This window comes from Barbatula barbatula, assembly GCF_947034865.1.
Source record: "Barbatula barbatula genome assembly, chromosome: 24".
Taxonomy (NCBI): Eukaryota; Metazoa; Chordata; class Actinopteri; order Cypriniformes; family Nemacheilidae; genus Barbatula; species Barbatula barbatula.
In genome coordinates this window covers 18,543,019-18,568,409 of record NC_136787.1, presented here as the reverse complement: position 1 = coordinate 18,568,409, position 25,391 = coordinate 18,543,019, and the positions used below count along the sequence as shown (strand labels likewise).

The 25,391-nt window shown below is 41.5% G+C and overlaps 2 protein-coding genes across 3 annotated transcripts; one reads left to right on the top strand and one right to left on the bottom strand.

The window, feature by feature from the left end:
- The first annotated feature begins 1,061 nt into the window (after nucleotides 1–1,061).
- Nucleotides 1,062–7,314, top strand: smad4a (SMAD family member 4a). Of its 2 annotated transcripts, XM_079448380.1 has the most exons (12): nucleotides 1,062–1,410; nucleotides 1,983–2,317; nucleotides 2,646–2,820; nucleotides 2,899–2,928; nucleotides 3,125–3,334; nucleotides 3,778–3,903; nucleotides 4,067–4,174; nucleotides 4,457–4,507; nucleotides 4,728–4,911; nucleotides 4,990–5,158; nucleotides 5,286–5,424; nucleotides 5,548–7,314. In XM_079448380.1, the coding sequence occupies exons 2-12, from the start codon at nucleotides 2,078–2,080 to the stop codon at nucleotides 5,757–5,759; spliced, it is 1,644 nt and encodes a 547-aa protein (XP_079304506.1). In that variant the 5' UTR covers nucleotides 1,062–1,410; nucleotides 1,983–2,077; the 3' UTR covers nucleotides 5,760–7,314. The 2 variants fall into 2 exon arrangements, with proteins under 2 accessions (XP_079304506.1, XP_079304507.1); XM_079448381.1 differs by lacking the exon at nucleotides 3,778–3,903 and having other exon boundaries at nucleotides 1,107–1,410.
- A 662-nt stretch (nucleotides 7,315–7,976) lies between these two features.
- Nucleotides 7,977–25,145, bottom strand: rfx3 (regulatory factor X, 3 (influences HLA class II expression)). The gene is made up of 17 exons (XM_079448980.1): nucleotides 25,020–25,145; nucleotides 18,617–18,741; nucleotides 17,524–17,615; nucleotides 16,518–16,785; nucleotides 15,767–15,841; nucleotides 15,122–15,303; nucleotides 14,907–15,026; nucleotides 14,650–14,774; nucleotides 14,448–14,560; nucleotides 14,246–14,361; nucleotides 13,344–13,498; nucleotides 13,093–13,190; nucleotides 12,867–13,016; nucleotides 12,550–12,758; nucleotides 12,242–12,395; nucleotides 12,084–12,126; nucleotides 7,977–11,799 (listed from the first exon to the last, which is right to left on the bottom strand). The coding sequence occupies exons 2-17, from the start codon at nucleotides 18,734–18,736 to the stop codon at nucleotides 11,522–11,524; spliced, it is 2,298 nt and encodes a 765-aa protein (XP_079305106.1). The 5' UTR covers nucleotides 18,737–18,741; nucleotides 25,020–25,145; the 3' UTR covers nucleotides 7,977–11,521.
- Nucleotides 25,146–25,391: the final 246 nt, after the last annotated feature.

The window sequence follows — 25,391 nt, the reverse complement described above, 5'->3', positions numbered from 1 at the left end:
GAACTTCTCTACTAACCTTTCTAGCATCATGCAAAAAAATGCTAAATAGATGCAAAATTCTGGGGGCAGATAATCTGCTCTGCACTCTTTTGCCCCTGATGTTGCCCGCATGCCGTGCGAGCCACTAACGCCTCCTCTTCCACACAACCGCGATAAGGAGGTGTCAAAAATCGACAAGTGCGTAACCCCTCACTCAGGACGAGTTCTCTTTCCAAGTGGTGTATATGCGAACAGGAGAAGCTGTCAGATTCCACAACAGCAACAGTCTCCAACAAAGCTGAGACTTCCTTTTGCCCGAACACTGCCAGATTCAAGCTTGCATTGAGAAGCCTACACCCTGAAATATATTTAAGATACCTCGAATCTCAAGGCGAGGTTTAAACAGCCCAACAAGGAAGACGAACCAAACCAAACCAAACCAAGCAACACGTTCAAAAGAACAAGTTGGTGTGTTGAGGACTTTCAGACGATCTGACGTCAAATGTTTCTTGTGTATTAAACAAGTCATCCACAGTTTGTGTGTGTATGATGTGAATAAACCTGTAGATACCCAAGCAGTTGTTTGCTCGTGTGTCTTATGAAAGAAATATCTGTTAAGTTTAGGGATCTTATTTACAGCACCAAGTGTTCAATGCAAACACCTTTAGGAGCAGAGAAAAGGACACGTAGCGGGAAGCCGTGTGATACAGAAATGATACGCACAACTGAAAACGAACAGTTTAAGAGTGCATTGTGTTTTATCTGTGAGATGTTTATATAAGTGGACTTATATCATGGGAAGGTCATACAGTTTCTATAGATACCCGTGTGAACTGACATCTGTTTCCCTTTGAACCATTAAAACATATTCTACATGGTGTGTTTGGATAACATTATTCGAGAATATGCTAGATCCCAATAAAAGAACACAATACCATTCAAAGCAATACAATTCCCCTTACAATCCTTTAGACAATATGACGTTTCTATTGTTGTTTTAAGACATTTGTTGGTCATGCGACACGTTGCATATTAAAATGTCAAGTTACTGGTTTAAATTTCAAGCACTGAATGTGCAGAATCCCAGAACAGAGGTCTAGATAGGCAGCGCACTAAGTTGTGACTGCGCAGGGAGGCTGGATGCAGTGCGCATGCGCGGTTCGCCATATTGCGCAGCTGGGCGTCAGTCGATGCGTCGAAATCATCGCGGCTACAGTTGTTTACTTTCATCGCTCGCCGCGACTTTTCCCGTCGTCTTGTTAATAAAAATCACATCTTTGACTGCACGTACATCGCTCAGAGGAAGGACTCTCGAAGTCTGCTGTCGCTTTAAATCGTTCCAACACCAGTTGAAATATCGGTGTCACGCGCTTTAGCCACTGGCGAGATTTACTTCACAACGTGAAAAACCTGGATAAAACTCACACAGAGGTAACAGGACGTGACCCAGAGTTTATACTCGTGTTTATATTAAGATGTTTTGTGTCAGTGTGTTAGTTTACAACCGAAGTGACCTCTCCTCGGTGGCTAACGTTTAGCGGTTCGTGCTAACACGTTGTTTACATTCTCGAGCTTATTTATAAACCACTTTGAGTGCCTTTCTAAGCCAATCACATTGGAGTCTTCAAGAAGTGTTTGAGTATTATTTTATCCACTTGTTTCAAGTAAATGTCCAACATTGTTCGTTCAGTATAACAGTAGTGAAGTTTACTTTCTTACGGCTCACGTTATATTACATAAGGGGATGGATTTATTTTATTAGTAAACAGTCACGATCAGTGTAATGTTTGATCACATTTAGCCTTCATGACATCAGAAATTACATTTATGTCATAAATGTAATAAAGTCCAAAGAGTGACGTACAAAACGCTGTGGTTGCGTCACTGTGGTTTGTTTTAAAAGTCTAAAGAGGGATTGACACTCTTTTTTTATACTATTTATAATGGTTGTAATTGTACTGCACCTTTACTGCATTAACAGCAGAGTCTGGATGTTTCCACAGGTCACAATGTGAACGGATCTCTCACGGACAACAGTGTGTTGGAGGGTCTTTAACCCACGTGACAAGGTTAACCATCGGTCAGAGGCCAGCTCAGGATGTCCATCACAAACACGCCCACCAGCAACGACGCCTGTCTGAGTATCGTGCACAGTCTGATGTGTCACAGGCAGGGTGGCGAGAGCGAGACGTTCGCCAAACGGGCCACCGAGAGTCTGGTGAAGAAACTGAAGGAGAAGAAAGATGAGCTGGATTCTCTCATCACCGCCATCACCACAAACGGAGCTCATCCCAGTAAATGTGTGACAATACAGCGTACGCTGGACGGCCGCCTGCAGGTGTGTGGATCAGTCAAACACCAAATGGAGAGTTTGGTTCCAAAATGACAGAACTCCTCAAATCACGTTTTTTTATAATCGCGGATATCAAGCAAACTGTGGTTGGTTTGTTTTGATTTGAGCCATAATGAAAAATACATCTGACTAACACCATAAAAATATAAGAATATAGTAAAGTTAGAAGTGTCATCTCGACAGAAGATACTAAATGTAAAATAGTTTTCAAGTTGTCTTCGGCTGTACACTGTGAGTCACAGTAGAGATTTGGTTTCATTTGGATTTGCACGGCTGAAGTGTTCCCAGCTAATTCTTCTCCCGCTGTGTCCAGGTGGCTGGGCGGAAAGGTTTTCCACATGTGATTTACGCACGCTTATGGCGGTGGCCGGATCTTCATAAGAACGAGTTGAAACATGTCAAGTACTGCCAGTTTGCCTTTGACTTGAAGTGTGACAGTGTCTGTGTGAACCCGTACCACTATGAGAGAGTGGTGTCTCCAGGAATAGGTCCATCCGTTTTTGTTGCGTAAACCATATATATATATATGAAGGGTCATAACTTAACTGGCCTGTGTTTTTCCTTAGACTTGTCAGGACTGACTCTGTCAAGCTCTGGTGAGTGAAGCTGTTTCCTAATTGACATTGTGTATAAATGAATGTGAACTCATATTTGAACCGGTTTATGAATTAAATAGGATCCGGTAATTCTTTCGTGCTTTTTAGATGACAGTTAACGACTGAAGCTTTATTGACTTGGCAAAACAGTTTTACAGCAAAGGAAGAAAATATTTGTATATATGAATCTTTTTAGGTCCGTCGGGCCTGATGGTGAAGGATGAATATGACTATGACGGTCAGCCATCTCTCCCCAGCACTGAGGGACACATGCAGACCATTCAGCATCCTCCTGTCAGACCTTTGGTCCAAGAGCCCTTCAACACCCCGGCTATGATGCCTCCAGCAGAGGGCAGCAGTTCAGCCTCCACATCTGCATTCTCCAGCATTGCAGTGGGATCCACAAGTATGAAATCCACCACATTCCCTTCTTTATAACCTTAAGCGCATAGGTCATGTTCTCTGTTGGTCTTTAATACGATGGTATGATGTGACTGGAATCATGTGCAACGCTATACTGTATAAACTATGGATTGCTATGGATAGACCTACAAGGTTTGATGTGCCATTGGTCCAAAGTACAGCTTTCACTTATTGGATATTCAACAGAATTATGGTACCTACAGTGTAGGTGGTTCTTAACTCGGCGGTCTGACGCTTCTATCATCAACGTTCATTTCACAAGTTGTTGAATTTCAAGCAGAAAATGACTAGGCTATCTTTATATATTGTTTCTGTTAAATAAAATGACTACCATAATAGAAAGGTCTGGTCATTCTAGCCATCCCTGGGGTTTAATGGTTTATGTGTGTGTGTGTTGACATGTGCATGCCCCCCCTTTCTCCCCAGCTCAGCCCAGTAGTGTCCTCACAGGAAGCCACAGCAGTGAAGGGCTGCTGCAGATTGTCTCAGTGACGGGGCAGAGTTCACAGCAGAATGGCTTCCCCCCAGGCCAGATGTCCACATACCACCACAGTAAGCCATCAGTGTCCCTCCACCCAGCAGCTCCCGTTAGAGTCTGGAAGCTTCTCAGCATCTCCTGCATCCCAGCACAGCGTCACTTCAGAGCAGCGATTGTCTTGATGCATGTGTCCTGTTCAGTGTAAGATGTGCTCTCTTTTACTTCTTCTCTCACTAGATGCCAACTCCACCTGGACGAGGAACAACAACTTTACCCCGAGCGTGTCCCACCATCAGAACGGCCATCTTCAGCATCATCCACCCATGGCCCATCCAGCACATTACTGTGAGTGTCTTGCATGAGCTGGAGATACTGGGACGGCGTTACAATACCCTTTAGAGTGTTTGTTTCATCTTGACTAGTAGATCTAGCTCCTGGCATGTAAACTTACAGTCGTAGTTGGTCTTTGTGATGCTGTGCAGGGATGTAAGTAGCAGGTGAACGGGAAGGAAGTCTTGTATTGGTCATTGTCATTTTAAAATTCAAATCATCTCTGTCCTACACCTCAACTATTTCCTGTGGTCACAGATGGATTTCTAATTTGTCTTCTTTGTTCTTTCCTTTCAGGGCCTGTACACAACGACATAGGATTTCAGCCCCCGATATCCAACCACCCCTGTAAGATTTTTCTCACCCTGAACGTTTTCTAATTCTGTGCTTCTGCTTTTATCAGGAATGTCATTAAAACCTGGAAGTATTAGGGAAAGAAAATCAGTTTTCACACAATTTTAAAAGTCATGAAATTTGATCTAAAGGTTAGATATGAGTCTTTGAAGTACATTCTCTGTGAAATCCATTTTTATGGAAATTGATCCAATGTTCTACTGGTCTCTGATAGCTCCAGAATACTGGTGCTCCATTGCTTACTTTGAGATGGACGTTCAGGTGGGCGAGACGTTTAAAGTTCCCTCCTCCTGTCCAATCGTCACTGTGGACGGGTATGTGGACCCCTCTGGAGGAGATCGATTCTGTCTTGGCCAGCTGAGCAACGTCCACAGAACGGAGGCCATTGAGAGGGCGAGGTGAGCACAGTATTGGTGAACACGACATCTGACTGATTCTCCACCGACCCGGTCTGATGCGATCCAATCTGTCTTTAGACTGCATATAGGAAAGGGTGTACAGCTGGAGTGTAAAGGTGAAGGAGACGTTTGGGTTCGTTGTCTAAGCGACCATGCCGTCTTCGTCCAGAGCTATTATCTAGACCGTGAGGCAGGCCGTGCTCCTGGAGACGCTGTACACAAGATTTACCCCAGCGCATACATCAAGGTCAGAACAACACTACAGCTTCACGTCTTCTCACAATATTTGAGAGCTGATACATTTGATGACCAGCTGATCAGACGTCCAGCTGCATAATGTGTTCACTGCCTTTGTTTTCATGTTTCTGCTGCAGGTGTTTGATTTACGTCAGTGTCACAGACAGATGCAGCAGCAGGCGGCTACTGCGCAGGCGGCGGCTGCAGCGCAGGCGGCGGCAGTGGCTGGAAATATCCCAGGGCCTGGATCAGTGGGAGGAATCGCACCTGCCATCAGTAAGTATATCACAGTTCACCCGAAACGCATTCCCTTCGGCCATGTCAGATTTACTAGATGAATGTTATCGTGATATCCAACAAACTCCCTGTGTATTCACTCCATATGAAACCGTCATGCAGGTTTGTCTGCGGCAGCAGGTATCGGTGTGGATGACCTCCGTCGCCTCTGTATTCTGCGCATGAGTTTTGTCAAGGGCTGGGGTCCCGATTACCCCCGACAGAGCATCAAAGAAACCCCCTGCTGGATCGAGATTCACCTGCACAGGGCGCTGCAGCTGTTGGATGAGGTTCTCCACACAATGCCCATCGCCGACCCCTCTCCCTTAGACTGAGACACTGTTCCCACAGCAGCCAGATGACGGATACCGCTGACCTGTGTGACTGAAGCAGTCGGACGGACGCTCGTTCACCCGCTCTGACAGATGTCAACATAACTGAAATATATTCAACATCACAAATTAATGGACAGTTGTTGACTTGTTTCATTGACACAATCTTTTGCTGATTTCTTATTGAAAAGTGAAATTTTCTTCTTTGTTTCTCCAGTTTCATGTGCTACAGGCAGTGTTAAAGCAGGTGTTGACATGTTAAACCTCAAAAGTGTTTTGGCCTGAAAATCTGCCTGAGAAACACATTGCAGCTCGTCACACACGATTATCTTTAATCTTGGCAGTGGAATAGAATCACGGTCTGGTTTATGGTGAAAAAACTGCGTGATTATTGTGTACCTGCAAATCATGTAGCAGTTTGGGTTAAAGTGATTTACACCCCAGGTGATTGTATTAATGCTGGACACCATGTACATAAAACATCTGTTTATTTTCACTCAGATGTGATGGATTAAATTGGCTAGTTAAGCCGTTTATACAGTTAACCCTCACAGCGAGACGTAATGGTTAGTCCAGATTCATACAGCAGTTGGCTTTTATTGTTCTAAATGCTTTTTCTCTATAACTTGTTTTAGCACTTTATTTGAGTTTTGCTTTTTTCCATCTTTGGTTTCTTTGCTTGCAGTCTTTCATTAAAATGCGGACCTTTTAACCAAATTAAAACACTTATTAATTAGTACTAAGATGATAATCGGTACTGGTCAACTGGATTACTGCAATGTGTTTGTTCTTATAAGGGCAGTGTATTGGTTATATGGCATCCTACAAGGGCTTCGTCTCGTTTTCTCAAAGAGACCGCACAGATTTTTGAGCACTTCCTCTCTGTTGTTTGGAACAGTTATTCACTAGTAAATGACATTCAAGTGTTGAACTGAAATCTGTGTTTAAATATTGAAAGCCACATGACTGAAGTTATAAACAGCATCATTTTTTATCAGTCTGTGTTTGCAGAGCTTCGGTTTTTGTTTAAAAAATGACAAACTTTGTCACAAGGTGGCAGGTTTGGACTATCCTGAATTGATGGAGAATTTCTTGCAAATCATTTGTAATTTTTGCGTGTTTTATATTACATTAATTCTCATTGATTTCATATCACAACACTCCCAAATAAAACGTTTAATGCAAAAACAATTTACGACAACGATAACAGTTTTATTTGGGTAGGGTTAGTATATTTCTGAATGAACAAGATTTTTAACATGAAAACAATTACCTTATTAAATTTTGTTTAAAAAATATGTTTCTTTGGAATGTTTTGATTCATTCAGAATGTATCCTGTTTATAATAATAATTTTACAAGAAGAAAAATAATTCTCATTTGAGACAGTATTGTTAAACACTAATATCATAAATCATTATAATATTTTTTAAACATAACACAAAATAATCATCTTAACGTGCATGTTTCAAGCTGTTTGTATGATCTCCAGATGTTGATACACAAAATAAAAAGCAAAATTTTAATTTATTAAATTTAATTAAAGGGATACTTCAACCAAATATCTAAATTATGTCATCGTTGACTCATCTTCGAGTTGTTCCAAATCTGTATAAATGTCTTTGTTCTGTTGAAAGAAATTTGGAAGAATGCTTATAACCCAACAGATCTCAACACCCATTGACCACCATAGGAAAAAATACAATTGTAGTCAATAGCGTTGAGATCTTTCATCAGAACAAAGACATTTATACAGATTTGGAACAACCGGAAGGCGAGTAAACGATGACAGAATTTGTATTTTTGGGGAAAGGTTATCAAATATGACTTGAACGTTGACATCTTGAATATGACGTTAGAGTGTCCGATCACCTCGAGCTTGGAGAAGTCGGAAGTCCTGTCAGAAGATACGAGCCTTGGAAAAACTATCCTAAAGTTGCGTCAAATTCTCGAGTAACACGTGTCTACACTGGACGCTGGGCGACAAAACAAGCCACGTGTCGCATCGCGCCGCGTCCGGTGTGGACACAGTGTAATTATCGAGTCAGTTAGCTTGAATCTTTCAAATCTAAACTATGGAATTGAGTGAGTTGTTTGAATCACTAACATTATGTGAGTATTTTTATGCGAGTTGCATGTTTAATAGAGAAACTGACCTTAGGTTCGGGCGAATATGCCTTTAATTGAATCCCGTCACAATAAACTCACTAGCCTTCATTTCAACAAGAAAATGTTTATTAATTGAAAGACAAGCCACAAATTTAAGAAAACAACACTAATAAGCTAGCCTGAGCTGAAGTCTGAAATATTCAGAAAAAACAAACTACATGTGTCTTGGATAATTCCTATATTTTCCTCATATTGACACACTAAAATGTTAATATATCATTTTATAAATATAAAAGTTCCCCAGTTTTGTTATCCTTCATGTAAAATACACAATACAAATCACTCTACACTTATTAGTTAGCTTTTACCAATTCTCAGAGGATATAATTTACTAAGAGGTAAATTGAAACAACACACAGAAAAGAAAAAAAAATACATATGTAGCCTACTGTATATGTAAGGTACATCATCCAAATCCATAGAGAGGGGAAAGAATAAAAAAAAATATCACAATTTACACTTTCAAACATATTCGCATGAAACCGCTGAAATGTAAGGGACTGTAAATAAATATCCTTCCATTTTCTCAATATTTACACGTAGGACATGTTTTCTCAGAGTATCACGATGCTTGTGCTTGAACGCGCTACAGCAGGCCATGACTCACTACGTAAACAGTCACATGGCACTTAAAAGATTCCTCAAAATAAAAAAAGGAGAAAAAAAACAAGCGTTTCACTCTGTGTACAATAGAAAGGAAAGAAACGTCTTGATGACAATGATAGTGCAGCTCTTACAGTTCACGTCACCAGCAGGTGAAGTTTGGGTGCCTTTAAACTGGTATGTGCATATGTGTCATAGGTGAGTGTGGCGGGCCGGGAGACGTGCGCTGAAGGTCCGTCTGTCTGTTGGCTTGGTTCTGGAGGTCTGAAATTAAAGGCACTGTATTCTCTCATCCATGAAGCTGCCCTCTCGCCCGGCTGCCTTAACTCAGGGGGTTGATATGTTGTTCATATCTGTCCTCTACTTGAAAAGCCTGCGGTGATGTCCAGAGTTGCAAATGTTCAACGAGGATATCAATTTCTGAGGTGGCCGAGCCAAATTTCGTGACTAGGTACAAACAACAAGAACAGTTGTCCTTATGTGAATTAGCAAGACTTATCAAAATGTGAATCTTAATCTGTATTTTGGCAAGTTCGAGTAGAAACAGGCATGTTATTTGAAAAAAAAAAAAACATTAGCACTGAACCGTTCTAAACACAATGTTAAAAAACAAAGAACAGAGAAGCAACTTATAACATTGTAGCAGCACAAGAAAAGGCGCATGCAAGACCAAGAGCACTTTATGTGTCATCGCACAAGATCAAGACATCTATCAAACTATCCAACAGTGAAGAGCTGTGTGCTCCAGGCACCAAAAGACAAAGAAAGCCAAGAAAGTAGAAATCAAACGGTATTTTGTTAAGAAAACCACCTCAAATGATACCGAAACAATTACAGGTAAATCACAAAATCTCAGAAACAAGTTGCAGTTCCTTCACGGCAGGAAATCTTTAGTAACTGCTCATTACTGTTGAGAAGGTGACGTTGCAGTATGTTCCACACATTGCACATAAATATAATCAATCTCATGATTATCAGTAACTTAGACAATTTTTCTAACAAAACTGCAATGATCAGAATGAGTTTTCCTTTAAAGAAAATGTTGTATCCCTATCATACCATTAACAGAGATATTTTAACAGACATATTCATCTCTGTCAATGATTTCCCTCACAGTAAAAACAAGATTCATAATACAGGTGCATAAATCAAACAGCCTCCGTGCACAAGAACAAAAAAAACTAATCAAGTTTTAAAAGTCAGTAGTCAAGAAAATAACGGTTTCCAGTTCAACTACAATTTTCCAGTGTTTTTCATTACAGGACAGCGATCGATAAGAGGTCAAGTACAAACGGTCAGTCCAAACAGCTGACCTCATCTATAACATACACACTAATGGATGCTGTTTTCTTAAATCCAGAGAAATGGAGTGTCTAGCCCAGCATTACGACCATCAGGTTAACATCCTCGTTTCCATTTCACAGTCATTAAAAAGCAAACAACAACCTATTACCAAACAAAACACCACCCTTGACCATAGCTATACATGCAGGCAGAAAACAAAATGTACGATTCATGTCTGTAATCATATATTTCTATACCTATATATATATATATAAATATATATATATTTATGTTGTAGCATATCAACGTTTGGTCCATGATACAAATATTAATTTTTTTGTAGGGGGATCAGCAGATATGAATTTCAAATCATGACAACATGTGGGCCAGCAAGGATCAAACACAATTGTAGACGTCCGGACTCGCTATGACGGAGACCATCAACGCCGGTATGAGGTAGGGTGACAAGATTTATACATACACACACACACACACACACACTCAAACGGCAACATTCAAATAAATTCAAGCTCTCACGTACCCACAAATGCACACATGCCTTCACCAGACTCCAAAGGCAAACGACACAACAGGTCTGGACAGGGAGCAACAGACATGTGTTACAGCACAAGCAGAACCTCCTTCCTGAATTTTCATGCGAGTGCTCAGTATCATACAGCAATAACCGCTTATATCAGAGCACAAATCCAGCCACAGTCCACGGCGATGAACTCAAGAGCCAAATGTCTAGACGAGACTATGAATATTCTCTCATGATGTGGTTTACAATTCAAACCGAACCGGACGACCTTCTCGCATTAGCGGACTAGATAAAACAAAAAGCTGTTGTTTGGGTTAAGGCACTACGTTGAACCCGAGGTACATAAAATCCCTGACATTCACTCTGTTCTGCAATATCGCACAGGTGTGAGAGGCAACAGAGCTTCAGAAAGGCCCAGGACAGCCGGTCGTCTCTCACTCATGTGTTTTTGGTCCAATCTGTAAAAAACTCCTAGAGCCACAACACAGTTTGTACATGCAGCATATTATGTACAATGAGAAAATCTGTCTTGAATCAACCAAACAGCGAAGTCTACAAACAGAAGGCAATTGGAAACACTCAGACTCCAGAGTACAGAAGGTTAAAAGGCAAGCTCATTATGTTGGGTACGCTTGTCTAGCCTGCTTCCATCATAGCAGCACAGTTACACAGCGAGACTTTTTAACTCTAACCAAACAGCAAACAGTTCAACAGCAAGCAACATTTGGCCAATTAAGTGTTCTAAACAAACTGTAAACAATGATCAGTACAAAACAGACAAGTGATAAATATCAACTTGGCAAATGGTATTTTTCTGAATTCTCTTGTGGAACTAGTGGCTTGGATTTGAGTTCTGGGTCATTAAAAAAAGTCGTATAAACGTGAGGGCTCAAACACTACAATCAGCATCTCTTCACATCTTCAAGTTGATTCACTTCGTTTAGTTCCGTTGAACTTTGCAGATGACCCACCACAGGGCTTCAGATGGGCCGAACAGAAGCAGCTATGCATCAACGGTGTGTTTCTGTAATGTAAAACTAAAAACTGTGTAATCGTTGTGGCCATCCCATCTTGCTAAGGTACAGAAGGGATGTCCTGCGGACAGACATAGATTGTAGTGAGAGAGACAGAAAGCGAAGGGAGAAGTGAGAAACAGACATCTCTGTCGTTCACACTGAGGCGTATGTGTTTCCCACACTGCCGCAGTGGCGGATGGTGCTGGTTCCAGTTGAGCTGAGGATGTGCTCTGTGTTATTGCCGGCAGTTTGGGGCAAAGAACCGAGCATGCTGGGCTGGACCACGCCCACAACCGCGCTGCCACCGTCTTCCAACGCCCCCAGCTGTAGCACCTGGATAACCTCAGTCTCGCCCTTCTCTCGCTTGGCGAGCGGCTCGTCAGATTCCTCGATCTCATCGTCCAAGTCACTGTCCATCTCGCTGATCTCGTCTGTAAGGAACAGGAATAAATTAAAGTATGATGACACGTGCCAACAAGGTTCTATTCAACAGGTCAACATTGCCACCCGATGATAAAAGCATTATAGCAGACAAGACCTTGCATTTTGGGCTTTGCAGTGTTTCCAACAGAGCAGTGTATGGAAACGTTTCTTAGTGGACTTGTGTAGAAAAGCAACACCATCACATAGACTACTGCTGTGCTAAAGTGGCTTGTAATTAGGTAACACAAGCTAGAAGCTTCTCAGCTAGAAGTCCAATCTTTTGTGGTCTTACCTTTGTCAGTGTTGACAGGTGACATAGTGTTCAGGTCTTGAAACTGCAATCGACGCAGCAGCACAAAGAGACAACGATTAGAGAGAAAGACTGACTTCATTTCTTTTTATCGCTCATGCTGGGCTACACAAACCCCAGCCCATACAGACGGTATTTACCTCTCCCATAACTCCAATGGGCGTATCTCCAGTTGCATGGGCGACGCGGTGTTCCACCAGGTAGAACATGTATTCATCATACAGCAGACGGATCAGGTGAAAAGAGCCAAAACTTGCTGCGCTGCGGAGGGTCAAATCTCTGATGACCATAGAGCTGTCAGAAAAAGCAAGAACATTTATGAGCTGATGATGTGGACCAGAGTCTTATGGCAAGAGTTTACTTTGTTTGACGGAAGTGAAATCATTTAGAGTTACAGCTTAAAAGACCTGCTTCACACCGAAAACGATCGACACAATTTTTGTCTTGCCTGTAGAAGGACCACTTGAGCAGGAATTGCCGTGCAGCTTTAGGGAGGCTGGCCTTATCTTCGTATGGTTTGAGAACTTGAGAGACCACATTATCCAGCCAAGCTGCCCACTGTTCCAAGGAGCTCTGCTGCTGCAGGGTGGCTTTGAAATCCTGTTCAAGACGCTGGACGACCCCCTCTTCACACTGACACACCCACGATGCCTGTTCCTGTAGGCCATCAACACACAGGTCTTCTGAATAACATCGCGTCAAAGCTTGCAGTGTCAAGGCTCTATGAAACTCTACAGAAAGGAAGCCACAGAGAACGTGACTTACCTGCACATTGGCGAAGTCCACACGGTTAAGGTCGCTGAGCATCTGGTTGATCTGGGAGGTGTTCTGCAAGACGGCACGAGCCGCCTGCGCAAGATGATTCAGAGATGTGTATCTGCGGAGGGTCTGGGCGAAGGCACTAACAGCTGAAACCTGCAAGAGAAGATCAACTCAGGACGACTAGTGTTTTTGAACTGTTGTCATGCATTCATTACAACTCCACACTGACCTTGGTTTGGATCATCCTCTGTGGAATACTGCTTATGGCGTTGGTGAGCCAACCCTCAAGGCTTTTGGCAAAATTACGGATGGCTTGAGTCAAGGCACCTGAGTAATAAGAAGGTATATAGTGAAATGAAAAAAGAAGTCTTAACCGACAACCCTGAAGAAATAACGGAAATGTGTGTAATATAATAATAATACTTTGTGAACAGAACTTCATAGAGAGCTCTTACTCCGTGGGAGAATAGAAAGACTCACTAGGAATAGGTCTCAGAACATCAGGGATAAGGATTTCCACAAGGGCCTGATACATCAGGTGATCACAGGTGTTCATCCACTTTAGGACCGCCTCATTCCGGCAGAGCAGGATCAGTTGGGCCCCCGGCAGACGGCCCTCGATTTCGCTCATTCCACTGCACAACATTTTTTGCAATTTAAATATCAGTTTACACTTTTGGTTAAGACTTAACCTCAGGGTTCTGAACCGGTTCAAGGAACGAAAACAAAAAAAGGAAACAAATTACATTTGAATTGTTCTGAGCAAATTACCATTAACTGGTTAATAACATTATTTTATTGTTCTCTTAAAAATTTTGTTTGGAGGCGACCAACGTTAAAGATTCCAACATGAGGGAAATACCCACGAAGAAGCCAGCATAGGCTATGCGCCGTTGCTCGCGATGAGCTCAAATCAATTACGACAAGTAGGCCCTACACATCAAATAGGTATGTTTAGCCTGGAGTTAAAACTTGAAGTAATGTGAGCCAGCTAATATTGAACCTAAAAAGTCCTAGGCCTACGCTTATCATTGTCAATTACTTTTTAAGATGGGTCGCCCGCTCGCCACCAAGGAAATCGTTTTCGTCAATATTTCAATATAAGTCGAGGGAAGAGATAGCACATTCAGCATAAACATCGAGCAGAATATGCCGATTCAACCAGCAATAAAAGACCTTCTTCAGATGGACAAACGACTCTGGATGTGGTCATAGTTAAAAAGCTGAAGACTACAGGCCTATGTAGACATGCGGCAGGCTCACGCAAATAGGCACATGCCACATGCGCACCAATGGTCATTTAACAAGAGAAAGCAGTGCGAGTCGCGTTTCCCATTTTAGACACGAAATGTGAATCGCCCCTAAGAGGCCCAAGGACAAACCTGTTTTCTGTAATGGTGACGCCCTCTATTGAATTGGAGGGAGAATAGCGCCAGAAAGTCTGCCACAAATTCTCTATGAGATTGAATTGAAGGTTAACCACCACGTCCAAAATAGCCTGCAGGGGGAAATAGAAACAACAACTTTAATTTAGCAAGCTCCAATGTGAAGTGTTCGCAACAACAGACGTCCTAAATGCCCAACCTCGCAATGTTCTCTGTACAGCGTCTGTAGGGCTTTGGCATCCTCTGGGGCGATGCCCTCCACAGGCTCTCCGAGGTCAAGTTCAACAAACTCTGGCAGAGCTCTGGAGGCATCTAATGGAGCACACAGTGGGGTTGAGAAATGCACAGCTAAAACACTGAACGTGTGATAACTTTCTTAAGCGATAAAGCTGTATATTTACCTAAGAACTGCTGATGGTGCTGACTCTGAGCAATGAAGCTCTGCTCTGCAGCGCTGGGCGTGTGCTGGCCACTGCTGGAGAAGTTGTCCCCTGTCACACCATCCACCTTCTGCACTGGCTTGAATCTAGAAAAAGATGCTACCGCATGAGGGACTCTAAAACTCTGTACATAGCCAGCATAATGCAGAACGCCAAATCCTTAAGGAACACAACAGAGACCTGAAACAAAACTCATGAGCACAATAAACACTGTATACCTCTGTTTCTGTTGGACGGGTTGCTGTCTCAGTGCCATATACTGCATGTCCTCCTGCAGCCGGTTCAGTGGCGAGTCTGGCTTTACACGAATCCCATAATAGTGGTACTTGGAGTTCCCTCTGAATTCAAGGACACAACGATACTGCTGAATTTACAGCTACCAAAAAAAACAGGCCGGCATCGGACGCGTCAGTGTTAAAGCTAGAGGGTTTACCGGGTGCCCAAGCGGCGAGTGCGCAATCCCATGAAGATGGAGCGGATGAGTTTCCCGAAGGAAGCAGCATTGACGGGGTCGAGCTTCTGCTCTTGACAGTGGCGTAGGTAGTGATTGTAGAGGGTGGAGCGGGGCAGACTGACGCCCTCCGCTGTCTCATAGTTGTCCAGTAACCATTGCAGCTACAGAGAAGAGAGATATCTGCATCAGTCGTCCAGACAAGATCAAATCAATCTAGTGTTCATACCTACTCAAAAATAGAGCTCAAATATTCACTATATATATATATATATATTCATAATCTCTCTCCACATTGTAATAAAACTCCTTGTTTATACAGACTTTTGCAGAGAACTGTACTTAAATTAAACATGTTTGAAAGGATGGAAATAGGAAAATATTTTAAGTAATCAACATTACTCTTGTCTTATTTGTCTATTTGGACTGACCTGCGATAGCTCCGGTCAACAGTCCAAACACAGATGAGTCAATACTGTACAAAACTAAAGAAACAGCGTTGCCCCACACAGTTTATAAAGATAGCGAGAAAGAGGTAGAGAGACAAATAAAGCGTAAAGTACCAAAGCAGGCAGCTAGGAGACGGGCGAAGCGAAGCTGTGCATGGCTGTCATGGTAACAACTTACATGGCTGTTGAGCAGCGAACTCCTCTGACTGGACAAACCTTCAGACTTTTGAAGCGTCTCAATCGCCATTTCAATCTAATAGACCAAAGAGCAAAAGAATAAGGTAGAACAAAACAAAACAGAAAGAAAACAAATCAAACGAAGACAGTAGCGACAGAGAGAGATGAGCAGCAGAGAATGACCCGCCTACAGCGTCCCAGCCACCAATCACACACAGCGGATACTCACTGTTGTCCAATCATAACTTTACACAGCAGAACAGGGGAATATAGCTTATACACAGATTTAAGAAAGTACTACCAAATCCCGCCACCAGTGGCCTGAGGTCAAATATATGTCCCCCGCCAACATTTCATTCATAATGAGATTGAATTGTATGGGTCAGAGGTTTTGGTGCAATAAGAAAATGTGAGGCTTGTTTTAATATAATATTGCATCAAATATTTCATGTTGATTTAACGATAACAGCTTATATAACTATTTACATCAAGGTCTTAATTAATTTATTCATTCAAGTAGTTCAAAGTAATTCACATAAAAGGATGTTAAACATACACTGTTGTTATATGGTTAGAAAAGAAACTAGCTCAAAAAATGTGTAAATTAGTGAAAAAAATCATTAGAAATAATTACTAATCATGTTGATTTCTGACACTAGCCATCAGGTTTCATCACACACTTATAAAAGATAATTAGCTGTATGTTTGTGTGTCTCGACACAATCTGATTAGATGGCGCGTGACCGACTCACCGTGGCCGGGGAGGCCCTGGTGCTCTGCGCTGCAGTGTGAGGGGAGGAGCCATCCATGGAGTTTCCTCCAATCAGATAAGCTCCAGAGCTGCTGATGATTTGACCTCCCGACAGCCCCATGGCCAGAGTGCCGTTCCCGTTGCCATTGTTGGACATACTGTGTGTTGTTACCACGGTGCTCACCTGGGCCGAGCTGCCCTGCGTGTCGAAGTAGTTCCCAGCACTGTTCTGGTTGTACAGCTGTGGCTCGGAGTAAGAATACGTCCGTCTATCAATAAAAGGAAAAAGACCTGTGATTTGGCTGCCAGATGAAATTATTTTTGACATTGTCAAATTATATCGGCGCACACGTTTTTCTTTAAGCGACTTGAAAAACATAATTAGTCTGGTCTTGATGCCATTGCATCCTTTTAGCTTCAGGTGAGAGTGCTGTTTCCATGGAAACACAAATCACTAAAGCATAACTATTTTCATAGAGAACATTGCTTTCGATTGCTATTCTGATACGCACTTTCTCTTTTCGGCTGATGACATTTTATTTATAATAGCCAATTTACAAGATCGGAGCTTCGTGCTGAGGGAATTTTTAAATGTGAAAGATCCAAACGCTGTTGAGAGAGAAACAGCCAGAAGCACTTAGGAGCGTTTCAGGTGGGCCACAGGTACATTTCTGAAAGTGAATTACTGAGGTACGATACACTGTTTCTTGGCCTTCTACAGTAAACAGAAAGCTCTCCACCCTCTCACAGCAAGCACTGATCAATACTAGTGGTCATTTTCAGGTGACTGAACACAATCCTCTCACGGATGCTCAGGTGCCCTCGGAGGAACAGATTTTACTGGTCACCTGACACACAACTGCTTGTGAGCTTTTCACAAAAGTCTATGACTGAAGCACCGCTTTTCCAGTAATGTGTGTTGATTACAACAGCATGCAAGACTGCAGAGACGGTCAGGAAATGAGCTTTTACATGTTACTGATAAGAGTAACACTGCATGCACTTACATGGTTCCATTGGTGTAAACGCTGTTGTTTTCCTCCTGAACATACTGCACCTGTGCCTGATACACATGCTGGACCTGTTGAACAGTCTGCGCCTGTAACCGCACAACACACGCCATCACATATGAATACAGTCTCTAAAATATATATTCAGCCTGATCTCCAGCAATTCATTTAATACACGACTGACAACATAAAGACATGATTTATTGTAACAAGACTTTGTCGAATAATTATTATAACTGTGCCAACATGTTCGTTTATTCTTTCTTTACCAAACAAAGCTTTTATTCAATACATTTTTTTTAGAAATGGATGACTTTGACTAAAGCCCAGAATAGACCTCAAGAAGCTGCTTAACAAAATAGTAAATACCAAGAGAACATTTCAGCACAAATGGTATCTGCACTGCAGATGCTAAAATATAAGTCGATTTATTTTTACAACATAATTCTCAGAATTACATTTGTGAAATTCTAGTTTCGATCATGAGTTAGTATTTGCTGACTTTTATTCTAAACATAAGAAACCTAAACCTTTCCACAGTAGTGTATATGGGTCAAAGACGTTAAGATGTGCCCATCGAAATAAATGTACAAAAGTGATTTCATGTCCATAGAAAGCACAATAATTATTAATTGATTATTAATATTAAAATGTATAAAATAATAAGGGAGCCTATTCAATTTTATTGTGCTTTAAATGAGTTAAAACTCTTATTGAGAAATGGGCAAAACCTATGATAGTGAAAAAAAAGACTAATTTTTTTTACAACTAATTAGCATTAGGGGTGAATGTAATTAGCCTTTTAATAAGTCAAAGATATTTTTGTTGTAAAAATGCCTGATTGTTGCACTGAATGACATTTTAGTGGGCGTCTTCTGTAAATCAGGGAAACGTGTATGATATTTATTTTTTGCTCAGAAAAACTAAATCTGCAAAGCAACTCATTTCATGCAATTAAATTAAACAGAAAACTTTTTCATTTTTTTTGAACAACAACAATTTAAAGAAGTATTACACTTTTATGCTTAAACCTTTTTTCATCTTTCACCCATATGTACTCATAAAGAAGTGCTTGAAGTGCATGTATCACCTGTTGCTGGATGGGTACCTGAGACGCCACCTGCTGCGCGCTAACCGCAGGCTGCACAGGCACGCTGGTCTGGAGGGGCACATTGGACGCGGAGTCAGCGCCTGCCTCTGGGGTCTGCATGGCGCCTGAAACACACAGCGAAACACTTTACAGCCATTCAACGTCATACATTCGGAAGCATGTCGGTCTCGACTGAATCTGATCAATCTCTATGATGTACCTTTTGTCTTAGTTTACCCTGTGCGGGATACATAATTTGATCAAATCACTAACCCAGAGCAACACTAGTGATGCTTCCCTTAGCAAACCCAACCAAGAAAACCCCATCACAATGTTTCCTATCTAAATAACAGAAAATCATAAGGTAAACACACTGCAAGATCACTTCCTGTGAGATTTGTATACGTAAACATTTAAGTGGCGTGGACGAAGTGTACCATATGTGCTGCATGTGAGATGTGGAGAATGCCGCCCGTGTCCACGGCAATAAATGAAGTTAATATTTAATCGTCTCTGTGGGTTTCTCTCCCTACAAGAGACTGGTTGCGAGAATTCCTAGCTAATGTTCCTCTTCAATTAATCTATTAATTAAACAAATAAGTTTTTACATGAGAACAGCTTGCGTTGGTTTTCTTCTGTCGAGAGCCATAACGCAGCGCATAAACAAGCCGTGTTTGAGCAGTGGTGCTTCACCGTACGCCGGCTAAAAGTTTCCATGAGCAGGTCTCTCCAGGTTAATTACCCCGTGTCTCCTGACAGCCCTGCACTTCTCCCCAGAGGTCTCCGGTCGCCTCCTCTTCCTCTGTTCCTCATTTACCTGAAGGGTGCAGGTGGTGTTGTGTTCACTTCACCTCCCCCTCAGCACTAAACGTCTGATTACCCAGGATTCCTGCCTCACACACAATCACAGCCATTTCCAATGAACACGCTAATGAGTCAACAGACTTGGTCTGGATATTGGTGTGATCTGAAACACGGTTATAATATTGAAAGGCCGGTTCTGTGCCATGTAGATCGCTGTAGATTTTTCTGATGTTGTCCTTTTAAACATGAGTGCGTATAACCATGGGATTACGCCAACTTTAAAACAGACAACGTGGTCTTAACGGATTTATATTCGGTTTAAAACCCTGTTCAAACACCCGTTCTGAAACTTGCTTCAAGCTAGCTTACAAGCTTGACAAGTGCTTCAACAGATGTGGATTTGCAGTGCAAGCCCCTAAAATGACTTGTTCGGTTTATAAACATGATGTGACATCAGCCATTAGTTCAACACTTCCTTTCATAGTGGAAATCACTGGTGGGTGGCGGGTCTGTTCTGATGCTGTTGCGGCAAGCGGGATTACGATGTTCACTGCAACCCACAAGTACAAATTTATGGCTTTTAAAAGTAATTGGGGGGGAAGAAAACTCCCTAAATTTTAGTTGACATCATAGGTTAAGCATCCAATCAAAACTCATGAGACACTTGGAGGCTTGACAGGCATGTTGTAATCCTAAAAAAACATTAAATAAAGTATGCAAAGAATGATGAACCAGACTAAACCGTCTTAAATAGACATTCAGTAAATAAACATTGACACTTGTTCAGCCCAAGTCATTTGAATAATTCTGCCTATTATTTGTATAAGAAGTCAATGGCAATTAGGGTTGGGAATCGTTTTCATTTGATCGAATCCGAATAAGATTACAGATTCTGATTCTTATCGATTCCCAGTTGAAGTAAAACATTTAGATAATATCAATATGTATGGTTGTTAGCCTGCTTATTGGATGTTTTTGTGTTTATATTATATATATATATATATATATATATATATATATACACACACACACACACAAGCAACCATGTTTAGTCTGATTTATTACAATTTCTATTACCATAGCTTACCTATATCATGGCTAACCTGTAGTTAATATAATGCAACTATGGTCAATTTGTGGCTCCTGTGCTTAATCACAAGATAACACATTTCTGAAAATATGCAAACAGAAATTGATAAGAGGAATTTCAAGTATCCCATTCCTATTCCTATCGATCTGATTCACCATCGATTCTAGTTTTCGCTACCCAACCCTAATAGCAATACATTTGAATCTTTAATTTTGTCTACTTTCGCAAATATTAATTACTGATAAATAAACACACAGTTACATTTTTTCACTTTTCAATGTCCAATGTTCTTAGGCAAAAGCTATAGATTATATTGTCTTAACCCCACCTGCTCCCTATGGCTGTGTATAAACAGGCACCTGTCTGAATAAGCCCCCCACCCCCAGCTGACTTCACCTCCTCTTATTCATCGTCTCCCCTGTGGCCCACTTAAACTCAGAGCTCCACTGAACAACTGCAGCCTCCAAAGCCGAAGGGTAACAAAGGCCCAAGAGGAGGGCAACGCTCTCACTCTCTCTCTCTCTCCACCCCCCACACCCCTCTGCCCGACAGAAAGTGACGGGTCAATGTACTTACATATCACAGCATCGATATACTGACTGATCTGTATATATGTCAGGTTGTTTTAATTAAGCTGTTGTGGTTAATAAATGTGTGAATAGCACAATCATTTTATAGACGGTTTCATCTTGACAATATAAGCATACGTTACTGCGCATGCACACTTTTGTGTGCCCAACTGAACTTCCGGTACACATTCACAAACAATAGAGCGCCTGTAGATTATTTCTGATAACAATCAAAAGAAACCGAGAAGAACCGTTACTTGGCTAAACTTCTCTCTCCAATATTTTTATTATGGACTGCGATACCAAGCTCAACCAAGATGTCAGTGTACCATACGGTTTGTTTAAATGCGACCGAACTATAGGACCCATTCAAAATTATTTATTTAATCAAACATACAAATAACATAATTCAATAAATTGTGTATTTAATACAAGTTTCATACAAAAAAATTATGATATAAATCAAAATTAACATAAATTAAATACAATTTAAATAGTTTTCTACACTCTAAAATAAAATTGTGGTTCTTGGCTAGTATAATCATAGGGGAACCACTTTTAATGCTATATATAACCATATTTTGGTGCTTCGTGGTTCTTTGGGACGACTGGGGTGCTATGAAGAACAACTGAAGAACCATGCAGGGGCTTAACAGGTTCCTTATACGGAAGCAGTGCTATATAGCACCTTGGTCAACACGAAGAACCTCTTGCTCTTGAAGAACCACTGATGCACCAAGATATGGTGCTATATAGCACTTAAAGTGGTCCCCCCGTATGATTACGAGCAAAGAACCACTTTTAGTGCTATATAGCACAAATGTTTTAGAGTGTATTTATCACCTGCCAGAATTATGTTGATTAAAAAACACGAAACAAAAATAGACTCTTGATTAATCTTTAATTTTAAGACTTCTTCAAGGCCTTGAAAGATTTCCTACATACATTATCCACCCACACACGTGTAAGCTACCAACCTCAATGGGTTTAGCTTGAAATGGATATGAATTATTTACTCAATCAGTATCTCTTAAAGAGATTGGAAAGGCAACGGGATACTGTCGACAGGTGGCACAGCCCCGTTTCAACTCTATACCTGACAGTAGGATGGGGTAATGTGAGCTGATAACTAGCGGTTTATGACATCCTTGTCCTCATGGTTTGGTCATTGACAACGTAGCCCAGAGAAGGATAAGTCAGAAATGAAGCCTTAAGCTCTGGACTCTAGAGAAGCACCGGTAACAACATAAAATGCTGTATAGATTACCATCAAAACTCAAACAGGTGCCATTAAATCTGTGTTTATTCCAAAAACATTCGCTTCTTGTACTGGAGCATTAATGGCTTAATAATGCTGGTTAGATGGAGATATCATATGCTGCCTCGCTCAAGTAGCTCCACTAAGCACATGTCAGGTCTTCTCCAGCATCTTGTGGTACCACACCTGTTCCTCAGCACATAATGAAGACAACAGGGGAGCGGAGACGGCACGGCATCTCACAGAGGAACCTGATGCAATTCTGAGAAACCCTCAGCGATTTGTTTGGTGGCAAGCCTTGCACAACAAAATCTTCAGCAGAACTGCTTTGCATTATCAGGAATAGGTCACATTTCTGCGTCTCCTCGAGACAGTGGACCTCAAACAGGGAGCCCCAGTTGGATCCAGGGGGGCCACAGATTTTGTGCCATTTTTTTGAAATTTAGAAATGTATCATACATTTTAGGCAATCAAACATCGAAGAAATAGACCACCAACCAACATAATTGATGTTCTAGCATTGTATAACTGAATATGTTTTTGATTTAATTAAAAATATTTACACTTTATTTGGGGGGCCACAAAGCTATGCATCCTACACAAAGGGGTCCTTATGACAAAAAAAAGATTGTGAGCCACTGCCTTAAGAGACAACAAAACAGATGTTTCTAAAACTGACACTGCAACAGGCACAGGAAACCAGAAACCGAGGACAATAAAACTCCTAAACAGCAAGAACCGGACCATCGCTTACTGTAGTGAAAGAACCTACAGGCAAAAATGTGCTGATGTACAGTCCAAAATGTTTATTCTTATAAATGCAATATGTAACATAATTCTCCACGTCATGTTGAATGTAATCTTGCAATGTTATTGACACATTTTAACCATCCATCATACCTTACTGCCATCAAACCTGTGCATCCCTTTACATTGGAATTTACAGCAAACGTTGTGAAATACGTGCTGGATAAGACTGCAAAATTATGGCTGGATATGAGAATGGATGATGCCGTTCCCCTGGTCTCATACAACTGAGAAGCAAGATTATAAAAATGAGCCTTAATGTGATGACGACATGAAATCTAGATGACAGAATGAAAGAGTTATTTCTTCCCTCCTTGCAGTTTTCACGATAACACTTTGTCAAAGACCTCATTGAACCGAAGCCACTGAGCAACACTGACAAACATTTATCAGCAGCATCACAGGAATATGATCTCGAGAGCATTCTCATTCTCAACAGAGGAGGTCTGCGCTCCCAGCATTTTATCCATACTAATAAGAATCAATAAAACCTCGTGGAATGACATTCAACCAGACAAACAAATGAAAAAATAAGGCACTCCCAAACACAAACTGTGCAATAAAGCAGTGACTGCCTGCTGGTGATGATCACGTCCAATGCAGAAAACAAGCAGTAACTGAGGCTAGACACAAATGTGCCAGTGTGCTTTGTTTTAAATGAATCTGGCTGGGTGTTAAGAGCATATAAACAGATGGATTTGACACAGCTGTGCAAATAGCTAGTGTGATAACAAAGGTTGTGCCCAATAAGCCTACCTAGACAGCTTTTTGGGCATCATAGGCACCTGCATCAACCTACAGAGTTATCGCTGAAAATTCAGTCTAGATAGGCAACTACCTGCGGTTTTAAAGACATATACAGGTAGCTCCTTCATTATTTGTCCGTTGTCTTTAAGCATCAATGCAGAATGAACCTTTGATGCTATCCAGATAGGCAGCATACTAGGGTTTTTATACGAAGCCCAAAAATACGCCAAATATGTAATCTAGTGTCTATACCAGCAATGTTTTGAGTGTGATCCATGATGCCCTAATATACCGGTCCCCCAAACCTCCGTCTAGGCAGCTTACTAGGTTTTGAGACACATCCATAGAGGCTTTGGGCCAATAGCTTAGCAAGAGTAACTCCTGCTTTATAACAATAGAAGACAGACAGATAAACCTTTTTATGCTGCATTACATCCCACTAAATCGCTCTTAAAACCAACGCGGCATCATTAATCCACAGAAAACAAAAGTACAAAGATCCTACCGAAGAAAAATCATTCCGATTCATTTAAAGGCTAAATGAACGTCAGCATGAAGCTAATGTTAATGCAGCAACCGGTCACCGAAAACACCTCTATTTACGTACACGTCGCACCGAACCAGTAAAAACAAGAATAACACACGAAACGTTACGAAATCTAACGTAACCGCGCATTATATTTACAAATCGCTTCCTTTCAGCTCATCATGCTAACATTAGCCGCTTAGCAACACCTGCTTCGTGAGAAAACGATGCTGCGCTTCAATAAAACCCGCTTTTGTCGACTGTTCCGCTCAGATATTTCACACATGTGTTTGAGGATTACTACACATACGCATAAACACCGTTTAAAGGTCGGAGGATGTCGTCTGCTCGTCGGGTTTAATAAATAAAAGCAGATGAGCAGAGAACATCTGGACGAGGCGCATCAATGAGAACACAGTGAACCGTCAGATAAAGACCGAGCGTGACAAGAACGGCAGGCGAACACCGATTTAAGCCATTAAAACACACAACACATCTGACACGGCACTAATAACGCGAAATAAAGCACAAACACAGACACCGCGCGGCGGTTAAACAGCGAACATGATCACAAAGCAGCGGGTAATATTTTTAATATTCACCTGGACTAGTGTGAGGATGAGGATGGTAGGAAGGTGGTGTAAGGATGGAGCGGAGCGGAGAGGAGGTTGTTGTTGTTATTGTTGGTGGGTTACAGTCGCCAGGACTACGGTGACTATGGCGCTGCAGCTCAGGGCAACGGTTGCTATAAAGCTCGCCGTGCAACCGAACTGACGCTGAAGAAAGAGGCGGGGCCAGGGACGGGTGTATTTAAGGCGCAGGCTCAACCGAACACGCTCGAGAGAGGGGCGGAGTCACCGACTACTGAGGAAAACGTTTGAATGTAATAAGGACACAAACCTCTAGTATCTTTGTAGAGATACAACATCATTTGTGTAAATTTGCATGACTGTGTTTGTAAAGCGCTTATATGT